We start from the raw sequence: 11825 nt of genomic DNA, 5'->3' as shown, positions 1-11825 counted from the left end.
GAGATTAAAGATCACTGAGACTTGGACTTTCTCATCCTGTCATTTTTAAATCTATTTCTCTGGCTGCATCCTCGTGTTCTGCACTAAAGACTGCAGCTGAGCAGGAAGAAGTTAGTACACGTGACAAAACTTCTTGCCTGCTTTGAAGGCCGCTCTGCCTACAGTGGCTTTTTATAACCATTGTTAGCTGAGACCTGTCATGCCGGCAGGCCATTGCATGCCACTCATTTATAGGCAACTGCATTGATTGTGCCACATGGCTGATGCAATTCATATAGTAAGTGCTATGATGGCTATTAAGTACTTCCATAGCTTTGGGCTCTCACGCTGGGCTTCACCTTTGGATATTTTTGCCTTCTTACGTTGCCTCAATGTCAGTCAAAAGAACTTAGTGTCTGGCATTATTTGTCTGTGTTTGGTTTATACAAATGTACAAGCAGTACCCAGTTTAAGACCGTCCAACTTATGGAGAGCTCATACTGATGAACACACTGCTATAAAACCTATTATATAAAAAATTAGGTTAAATACAATGGCTCGTAATAATAAATGTACACACTACTTCGAGACGCTCATGAAAACATTGGATGGCTTCAGCAGTCCGTTAGCTCCAGGTACAGAACAGTACCATATGTAGTTACTTTTAAAATTACTGAATTATAATTGTTATTATTCATAATAATAATTGTTATTATTATCATTATGACTTACCTACAAATTCTACTTAAAAACAGACTTAGGCAATGGATCTCATTCATAACATGGGGACTGCCTGTAAATCTGTCATTTTGTATTTACAATATTATAATAGTCATGCAGGAATAAAATTAAGTCCACACCATGTGAAGTCTTAGGCCGTGAAAGGGAATGTTTAATGCTATTTATCTGGGTAGGAAGTGTATGTGCTCAGAAAAAAGGAGCACAATTTAACATTCTGTGATATGATAATTAAGAGTAATGCATCAAAAACTAACAAGAATGTCTCACTTGATTTGTTTAAAAAGTCAAAGAGATTTTGATTAGCCAAACAAGGTGGGGTAGAGGTTGAGACAAAAAACACATGGTTCTGTTGGAGGGTTACTGCAAATACTGGGTTGACATTAGCAGAGATTTTGAAATGGCTGAGATATTTTCTGAAAGTAAATCTAACGTATTTTCTGATTTTGGCAAAGAATTATGTGTAACATGCAGATCAACTTATAAAAAGAAACAGTAGTTAATAGTTATTTCTTAAGACAATATAAAATTAAAATATCTCTAAATATGAAATGTTATAACCAGTCATCTATAGATATAAACCTGAAGCTGTATACCTAAACTTTTATTTCTTAATATTTATGGCAAATAAATATTGTCATTATTAATGTAAAGAGTATAGTGCATTGGTGCGATGGGTTGGCGCCCCATCCTGGGTTGTGCCCTGCTTTGCACTATAGGAGCCTCTGGGATAGTCTAAGGACTCCCTGCAACACCGAATAGGACAAGTGGTTTCAGAAAATGGATGGATGGATGGATGGATGGTGTATTGCTGGCAGGGTGCACGGTGGCTCAGTGGGTAGCACTATAGTTTCACACCAGGGTTGGCCATTCCAATCCTGCCTCTGCTCTGCATGTGCAGTTTGCATGTTCTTCCTCTGTCATGCGAGCAATCCAGGGGTCTACAGTCTGGCTAACTGGCATTGCTAAAACAGCCCATGATGCATGCATCTCTATGCCCCGTGATAGACTCCACATCCTCTGCAGGGTATACCCTAGCCCTGCTGCCTGGAACAGACTCCAGACAACCCTGACCTGGATAAGTGTTTAGGAGATAGATGTGCTATTAATGAGTGTCAACGGCTACCTTCAGAGAGACAGACGATGGTTGCAGTGTTCCTTACGTGACTGATGCTTTGTCAAATACTGATTCATGCTTATGGAATTTAATGCCTCGTGCTCTTATATAATACATGTCACTTTATTGAATAACCTGAGCTGCAGTGGTCACAGTGTGCCTTTTGCCGTCTTGGAATCCTTCATATTTTATGGATTGAAAATGTTAAGTTTGATGCTCCAGCAGGCAAGACCCCTTTATTTAAAGGCACTGCAACAAAACCCTTTTATTACTATAAATTTGATACCTTAACCCAGTTCGGTGCAGGGCATATCAACGATTATATATTAATCGAACTTTGCAACTTCTGTATTAACTGTAATTGTAAATATTTGTATTGATGATGCTGGGAGTATCTGATGGTTATATATGTAAGTTGTCAAGGGCAAAAACCATAAATGCCTGTCTGTTATGGTGTAAGCTTAGGCCTCTCAATGTCATGTTGACACACCGGGCGCGCCTAGCAGGCCGGGGAGGGGGCCCAAGGGATTGGATGAGAGGACGGGCACATGGGGCCAGGACACGGGGCAGGACCAAGGACGCTGGACAGGGTCTGACGCCGGACGCTCAGACTCAGGACTGGAGACCTAGTGAGACAAAAAACAATCAAGACTGGACAAACAAAACAGACAACCATGACACAACTAAAAGCACCCAAAACACAACTTCACGGGACAAGACAACATATTACATTGGGGGACTGGACTCGCTTTTTTCGCTGCCATCTCCTTCTGCCAGAGGCTGGGACTTGCACATCCTCCCATTGTGACTCTCCCATGGGAGGTGGGGTGGGAAGAGGCGGTAGGAAAGCGGACGAAGGACCGGGTCGCTCACCCGCCTCTTTTCTTAGGTGGAGTTTTTCACTACCACTGCAACTCCTGGGAGGACGAGCATGGGGAAATGGTTGCCATCCCCCGGGGCGATCTGATCCAGTAGATCGACCACTTCTGGACAAGCCTGTGTGCAGGGTTCCTCCAGTACCTCCAGTAAGCTCCTGGAGGGTGAAGAACTCAGTGGCTGAGACACATGATGTAGAGCCGGTCTGACCTGGTGAAGACACGGCGAGCCGGGCAGTGTCCTGGGACTCAGGAGAGGCAGGCGAAGTGGCTCTGTGCGGCACTGGCTGCCTCGTCCCCTGGAGCCTGCAGTAAGCAGATGAGATGTCAGGTTCATCCTTTCCAGACCCCGTCATCTGCTGCCAGAGCCAGTCCTCCAAACAAAACTCAGGCCCCTTCCAGGTCATCGCTGGACGTCAGGTCAAGGAGCGAGTCATCAACCGGGCACGGGGCCCCTGGCGGTTTCAGATCGCTTTCCCCACAATAACAGGGTCAGTACAGGCGTCTGTCACACAGGTGAGCATTTTCAGGGATGAGCCAGGGAACCTAGTTAAACAGATCCTTGGCTGGATCTGGGGAAGAACAGCCGCGGGGTCATTGTGATGGTTCAGTCATTCTGTCACATTATGGCGGGAGAAGGACAACCCAAAGGCAGGCTGTCGGCAAGTGAAACCCCTAGCAGGGGAGTTTATTGTGGCGAATAGGCAGAGCAGGACAATGACCAAACGGGGAGCACAGCACTATAGGAGAGGCTTTTATACATGATTAACAGAGGAGTGGACACGGGCAGTTGTGGCTGGTTAACAGGAGGGCAGGAACAAGAGGTACGACTAACAAGCTTCAGGCGCAGCTCATTAGCAGCCACGCCCAAGGGAAACACTGGGAACAGACAAACATGGCGGGGCTGGACGTGACACTCAGTGAGGTAAATGCTATGCCCCCACCTGTGAGACCTGTAATGCTGCTCCCTCAAACAGAAGACCGCACCACTGGGTGTAGAGTTACCAAATTACCTGTAGGCTTGCCAAATCTTGGTTCTAACACAAATTCTCAGACAGCCTACAGCTATTTGTCCTTGCAGCAACTATTTCGTAACTGTTGGTCAAGGACGTACCTGATCAATGCTGTCTTCCACTACAGGAAGGGACGGGAACCAGCAGCAAGGGGACGGATCGCTCCTAGCTTGTGTCAAAAGTCCCCAGCAGAGGAAGACATGAGGAGTGTGTGCCATCGGCCCCTCGTTACCAACAATGAGCATATACTGGCATGTTCTGCTTGGTGACAGGAGACTTGACAACAAGTTTTATTGGAACTGCTTTCATTTTCAGGGGGAGATGGAGATGGAATGGACTAAAACTTTCAAATGTTTGTCCAAACCAAGAATCTGAGTTAATGGGAAAAACGGGGCACACATTGTTGAAAAGGATGGGGAAATAGGACAAATCGATACAGGCAAAGGCATAGCCTGAGGTTACGCCACTAGCCCTCACAATACCGCTACATACTTTTGTGGAAGATTTAAATACAATGCAATACAATTCATTTAAAAATCACCAACAACTGTGTTACTGTTTGTTAAAATTATATATTTTAATCATATAAATGACCAGTCTCGACCGCCCTCTCTGAACTGCTCAGCAGCCAGTTTCAGCACTACGGACAGTTCCCGTTTGGTTTATTGAGCCAACGATGACCACTAAGAGAGCCGGCCGGTACTATGACGGCTCATATTTCACACCCTTTGTCATAGACTTAATAAAATATGCACATATTTAACAGTGAGACCTTGACTGAAAATATTCTGCCGCTGTTTTGCTCAATCTTGTTGAGCTGTCCCCCACACACCTATGTTCCTATTGACGATGACATACCGAGCGCACAGCAGCCGTCCCCTAATCTGCACCGCTCCTGCGTGACCCCCCCCCCCCCCCCCCCCCCCCCCCCCACACACACACACACACACACATACACACACACGCACGCACACACACATACTACACCTCCCTTCTGCTAAATTTCAGGTGGTGGCAATTTTCGAGAAGATTTACTATGTCAGTGTGCAAACTAAACGAGTTCCCATCATCATTTATAATAAGTTACGCCGTGCACTCTTGCTTCCGCAACTCATTTCGGTTCAAGTAGGCGATGAGGCTGTGTATTAATTATTTATGTTTAATTGGCTTAATATCAATCTAATCTATCTAATATTTTCACCATCATTTTCATAAATTCTGATATTATGAATTACCATATTTTCCACGTAGTAATAACCCTAGTAAGCCTTGCATTATATTACAAAAAGCACTGGTGCTTTTTATATCACTACCTAGGCTATTTGTTAAATACATAGCTGGAATAGAAATTAGGTAATCAACGCAGGTTTAAAGGAAAGCCGAGTCTATTGTGAATAGCCAGAGATATTTTGGGCACACTGTCGCGGGTAATAATTTGGCCAGATAGCGGTCTGGGTGAGAATATGCTGTCAGCCTCCTTTCAACAGTTTGCTGGGTGCGTTCAAAGAGGGCGCGCCGGAGGGTGGCACCTAAAGTGAGAAGCTGCGCGCCGCGTCTCCGTTTGATGCTGGTGCCTATTTAGGCTGCGATTGGGAGACGGGTGGAAGTGTGTCAAAGGCTGGTGGGCGTGAGTACACGTTCATAAGCCCCCAGTGTGCGCTCCATAGTATACTGAGAAGGATCGGGCTGAGACGGAGGAAGAGGCGAGAGGACGCGGCGGCTCCAGCTCAGTGGAGCTACTGGGAGGAGGCGCGGCTGGCTACTCCTGCTCCTCCATCCTATAGCACCTGTATGGACGACCACTTCAGCCTCCTCGCCTCGCCTCCTCCGTCGTCTACCAAGCACAGGGGCGGAAATATCATCAACCACGGATACACGGAGAACGACCACGAAACCATGACAGTTGTTGCTTGTGACAACATGCTGGAGGAGACCTCAGCCCTTCCCGGGCACCTCTCTTTGGACCGCTACGAGCCCGACCACGAGTGCTGCGAGAGGGTAGTCATCAACATCTCTGGCTTGCGTTTCGAGACGCAGCTCAAAACTTTTAACCAGTTTCCCGACACTCTGCTTGGGGACCCCAAAAAGAGGATGCGCTACTTCGACCCCTTGAGAAACGAGTACTTCTTTGACCGGAACCGACCCAGCTTCGACGCCATCCTCTACTACTACCAGTCGGGAGGGCGGATCCGGAGACCTGTTAACGTGCCCATTGACATTTTCTCCGAGGAGATCCGCTTTTATGAGCTGGGGGAAGAGGCTATGGAGAAATTCCGAGAGGATGAGGGTTTTATTAAAGAGGAGGAACGTCCCCTACCCAGTCATGAATTTCAAAGACAGGTGTGGCTCTTGTTTGAGTATCCGGAGAGCTCGGGTCCGGCCAGGGGGATCGCTATTGTCTCCGTGCTGGTTATTCTAATATCCATCGTGATATTTTGCCTGGAAACCTTACCTGAATTCCGTGACGATAAAGACCTAAGTACCGTGGCCCCACTCACTAACGGAACGGGGCCTTATCCTACAAACAGTTTCACCGATCCCTTCTTTGTTATTGAGACCCTATGCATCATCTGGTTCTCATTCGAGCTGCTCGTCCGGTTCTTTGCCTGCCCGAGCAAAGCCACCTTCTCAAAAAACATCATGAACATCATCGACATCGTGGCCATCGTGCCTTATTTCATCACGCTGGGCACGGAGCTGGCAGAGAGGCAGGGCAACGGGCAGCAGGCGATGTCCCTGGCTATCCTAAGGGTGATCAGGCTGGTGCGGGTGTTCCGCATCTTCAAGCTCTCCCGGCACTCCAAGGGGCTCCAAATTTTAGGGCAGACACTTAAAGCCAGCATGAGGGAGCTGGGACTCCTGATTTTCTTTCTTTTTATTGGGGTGATCCTGTTCTCCAGCGCCGTGTATTTCGCGGAGGCGGACGACCCCACCTCTAGTTTCAGTAGCATACCTGATGCCTTCTGGTGGGCTGTGGTCACCATGACCACGGTCGGGTACGGGGACATGCATCCCGTCACCATCGGTGGCAAAATTGTCGGCTCCTTGTGTGCCATCGCTGGCGTGCTGACCATTGCCTTGCCGGTGCCGGTCATCGTCTCCAACTTCAACTACTTTTACCACAGGGAGACGGAAGGAGAGGAACACGCTCAATACCTGCAAGTCGGCAGCTGCCAGCATCTGTCCTCCACGGAGGAGTTAAAAAGGACACGCAGCGCATCCTCCCTCAGCAAATCGGAGTATATGGTGATAGAGGAGGGGATCAACAATGCGTTCAAGCCGCCTAACTTTACCACTCAAAACAACCAGAACTGCGTTAACATCAAACAGATTTTTACAGACGTGTAACCCCTGTCGGGCAGGGATCGGGGATGATTATACTCAAATCACGACTTGTGCTTTTTTGCTCATGTTAGTTGTGACTTTGTCTGTGCAACTCTGTGGAGGCAACGCGATAGATTACGTGCCCTGTGGGTCCAGTGCGCCGAGTTATTTCGACCCGCCGTTCAGTTAGAAAGACGTGTCGAAATGTTTTTCCAACACGATCTCCTTGTGCTGCTTTTGTTTTGTTGAAGTTAAATAGAAGTCAGCAGTCGTTCTGTATGGTAGCTCTCGTTTTTATGTGTTGTAAACGAAAGAGACCATGTTTACTGTCAGTATTCTATTTGTAATGTGCAATTTACTTCGTATTTGAAGTGTCTTTAAAAAGCGTATAACCAATAATATATTGTAAAAATGAATGCAGCTAGGATGGAGGGTTCTTTCTAAGGCATTATAGTATTATTTCGACAGAGTCTTGAATATGGATTCATTTCAAATTTCCCATTCACCGCAAATTTTTGTTTGACCAACATTTGTTTCTAAAATTAACGTTCATCATTGACCGTTTGTTGTATGATAACTGAACATTTAAATTTGCGAACCAAACACAATTTAATTGTACACTTGTGTTATAGCTTAAGCGAAGCATAACTGTGTGTAATTGGTATAGATATATAATTCATTATTCTGGGTTTCCCCGGCACCTATATCGTTCATGACTAAACAATGTGTTTCCAAAAAAGCTTGACGTTGCGAAGATCCCACAGTAAGACGACGAAATAAGAAAAAAAAGAAACTGATGGAATCATTTTGGACGTCTCTCATGTGACGTACATGGAGAATAAGAAAGATGAAAGTGAAACACGCCTTTCAATGGATACTGCTAATCCCGCCTTGTGACACAGTCTCCATAGTTACCACAGTTTCCCGGGTAACCCCCTTTAATGTTGCCATGGCATCCTTCTCTGTTTCCACAGTAACCTTCCAGATGGTTCATAAAACTGACCTGCAAAATAAAAGGAGAGCGTCTCAGATGAAAAGGGAAGGCTGAACATCAAAGTTGTCATACAGTTTCAATTAAGTTTTTGGACATTGAAGTATAATGTATACAGGAACTGGACTTACGTGTAAACATGCGAGGGGAGGAGCTATGAGGCCGCATAAAACATGAGACTGAGTGACAAGAATGAAATGGTCAACAACTATGGCTTTATGCTGTTATTAAATAATGACAAATTGCAATGATCAGAAGACTAGATTTTTTAAGTCCAGTTAATTTGTTCTTAAAATGAGTGTAACAAGGTTCACAACATAAAACAACTCTCAACATAATGAACACGACATTGTTGTGCTTGCATAGTAAGTGTAATCATGTACAAACATGTTTTGGTCATAAGCAAGCTGAGGCAAGGGAAGTTTGTAAAATAACCTGAAATATCAGGAAAATTCATAAATGGAGAAAAAGTGCTATACATCCTGTATTAACCAGGGGCTGCTCTGTACCTTCAAATAGTTCAGTGACTGAGTATAAATTTATTCATAAATAATGCAAAATCACTCTTAAAAACACATATGATCTGATGTGCATTTACCTTTAATTGCCCTTCATTCAAATGTTATTATGGCTTTAACATTGTTTTTTGTCAATATTCATATTTCTTATATTCTCCTTATGGTCCTTTTCTTAAAATATCATTTTGGTATGGAAATAACACCTGGTCTATAAAGAACACAGGACTTATCTGCTTTTATGGCAGATTTTAAATGTAAACTGTAAAGTATTACGGAAGTATTATATATACAATGTCTTCCTTTGGGAAGTTTAATTTGTAAATTATTTGTAATTATGTTTCGCATGGCCAATAAGTTCCTTTAAAAAAGAATCATCCTGCAGCCCCTAAAAATATGACTGAACACTGCTGTCTGTGTACAGGTTTGCTGGGGATGGTGTGTTATCTGTAGATTTCCATATTAGGGATGTAATGCTTAGCCATTCATAATTAACTAAGGAAACTTGGTAAATGTAATTTCAGACTTCATAACTGATGTCATAAAAATGCCATTAAAATGTCATTCTATACAAACTTTTTACCTAATGTACTGTTAGACAAGATCAAAGGAAGCATTGATATAAGTTATTGGCGAACATTACATTATTATATGATCAGTAGATTTAGTGATCTGTAGATTTAGTGATCAGCTTTGTCATTCGGTCAATTGATTACTGCATGCTAAAGTATTGTACAAGTACTGCCACTGCATTAATTTTAAAATAAAATTTGTATGTGTTATTTTCCAACACACAAGTGGAAACAAGAACACTGATCACAGAGGTGGAAGGCAGCGTTGTTCACCAGATACTGCTATACATGCAGGTGTGAATGTCTTGTTTTGAACTATTATTGTCAGATTGCAGCTGAAAATTAGGTGCACCTATGTGTCATGGAGAATTTTATACCAAACCACTAAAGGAAAAGACCAACAAAACATAGGGATGTATAACTGTACACACAAAATCTCTTGCACAATATTGCAATATGTACCTTGTGTCCAGATAGTATGCAATACTTGTGGTAAGAGTACAAAGTAGGCTGTACCATTTTATGGGGATCTACCACATGTGGTAAAGCATTTGGGGAACATAGAGGATGTGATTTAAACCCGCTTTGTATGGCTCCCAGGTGTTAAACTCTTCAGCAAGGTACTTCAGCTGAATTTATTTTGTGGAAATAAATTAGTAAATGTGCAAGTAGCTAAACAAGATTGAAATGTCTTCTTGGCAAACGTGATTCACCAAAACATTCCACAGCGGGGGTGTGATGAGTGTGGGTGTCATCTTGGCTTTGTAGTGAACTGTGCAGGTTGTAGAGAGGAAAATGAAAGATCTTCACTGGGATCACTGTAGAGGACCAGCCACATGTGCAAAATACAGATAGAACTACAACAGCACAAAAAGCACAGGACCGATTAGTGAACCATTATGGAAAAGTCAGTAGGTACGCTGTGTTGGGTGACTGACGTGAAATGCTTTTACCCCAACCTGCCCTCCTTTCTGCAGGAGGGGAGGCTGCGAGCTGAATCAAAAGCCCTGGAAAAGCAAGCGCTCCTATAAGGACTCACCACAGACGCTGGTCATCAGTGCTTTGGCCCATTGACACTTTTTAGACGGATCAGTTTTGTCATTTGTATTATAACTTCTTTTAATGACTCTGACTCTGTGCTTAGTGTGCTTATTTTCCAATTCCTTCATAATTACACTTAATATATACATGAATAAATAAATACACACAGAGCAAATTTAATTTTCCAGGCATCTGTGTTGTCAGTATTTGAAATCTGACAACAGCCATTATAGGCTATTACATATCATTACCCTGTTGACCTTGTTTGAAAGCGGTCACTGCTAAATAGCACTGCTATAAAACATCTACAGTCACCTGGATGAATGGTATGCTGTGGTCGAGGTCAGTATATGACAGTATCTCAAAGCAGGCACCAAGCACAAAGAGCAAACAGACGCATGATTGGCAGACACCTCGCTGATGGTGGGAAGAATGACTCACCACAACACAAACCTTCTCAAATAGAGCATTTCACACGGACACCTGTGTCTGGCTGTTTTTCTTTTAATTGACATTTTTATGTCTTAAGTACCACTGCATCATTTAATAATAATGCTTTTTAACAGTCACGGCTGAGCCACATGTTTCCAGTCAAAGAAAAAAATGCATTTTTTAAAACAATAACATGAGATGAAATATTTTTTACTCCTCTTTCTTAAAATAACTCAAGGTTAGCTTTTAAGGTCCATTTTATCCATTTGACGTTAACAGTAGCAAAATGACCAGATTCATTACACTTTACATGACTTTGAAAGAAAACGTCTCATTTTAATCTCTTAGATTATTCTCTCTGAGTGTATGACCGCAGATCGGCTTTGAAGGTACTCTTCTGTGATTTGTATTGCTATGTATTGTATCAATGCAGGCAATTCTGACAGACCTAGGTTTACAAGTAAATATCCCATAGCACCTGGAATCCTGACCTTTGACCTCTGTTCGAGGTGATCTCCCCTGCTCCACATGACAATGTTGATTATGGAAACGGCCTGCATCCACATGTATAGTTACTGAGGATTTTATATGGCAATCTGATTGGTGCCTCATTTCTCTTTCATTCATGCAAAGCTGCTGGCCTGGTCACCCTTTTCCTATTTTACGTGAGCCAGCAGCAATCTAAGGAGCAGTAGTAATGCATTTTCCTCTCTGCTGCAAAAGACACAAGCTCGATTCGCAGACATCTTGCTCAGCAGCTTGCAGCTCTCAGATACTCTGTGTCTAGTTATGCAATTTTTGACATTTAAATGTCTCAATTAACATTTTGCAGAGGTGGAGATTTCAGGTCCAGAGAGTACAAATCCAGACCAAGATTTTGTTTCAACCAACCAGTTAAAAGGGTATAAAGAGTCAAAGTCACAGAGTACTCAACTCGTTGGTTGAAACAAAATCTTGGTCTGGATTTGTACCCTCTGGACCTGAAATCTCTGCCTCTGACATTTTGAGAATGTTAATTTTTCATTGGGCTGGTCACTGGACTGGGCTAGTTACTGGGTATGCTAGGGCATTGGTTCTGGATTTTGCTTACACATAGTCACCGTTAAATGCATACAGAATAAAGTTTATAATAATATGTATCCTCTCACCATAGAAACTAGATGCATGAAATGAAAACACAAATGCTGACAAAAGAGAATTTAATTTAGAAAGATGCAGTAGGCATTTC

General features: G+C 43.4%; 1 protein-coding gene across 1 annotated transcript; it reads left to right on the top strand.

Moving 5' to 3' along the window:
- Positions 1 to 4755: 4755 nt before the first annotated feature.
- LOC111856965 (potassium voltage-gated channel subfamily A member 3-like) lies at positions 4756 to 9127 on the top strand. Its single transcript, XM_023837332.2, has one exon. The coding sequence runs from the start codon at positions 5514 to 5516 to the stop codon at positions 7068 to 7070; it is 1557 nt and encodes a 518-aa protein (XP_023693100.1). The 5' UTR covers positions 4756 to 5513; the 3' UTR covers positions 7071 to 9127.
- Positions 9128 to 11825: the final 2698 nt, after the last annotated feature.

The sequence above is a fragment of the Paramormyrops kingsleyae genome, chromosome 8 (assembly GCF_048594095.1).
Source record: "Paramormyrops kingsleyae isolate MSU_618 chromosome 8, PKINGS_0.4, whole genome shotgun sequence".
NCBI classification, from domain to species: Eukaryota; Metazoa; Chordata; class Actinopteri; order Osteoglossiformes; family Mormyridae; genus Paramormyrops; species Paramormyrops kingsleyae.
This window is presented reverse-complemented; position numbering and strand designations above follow the sequence as displayed.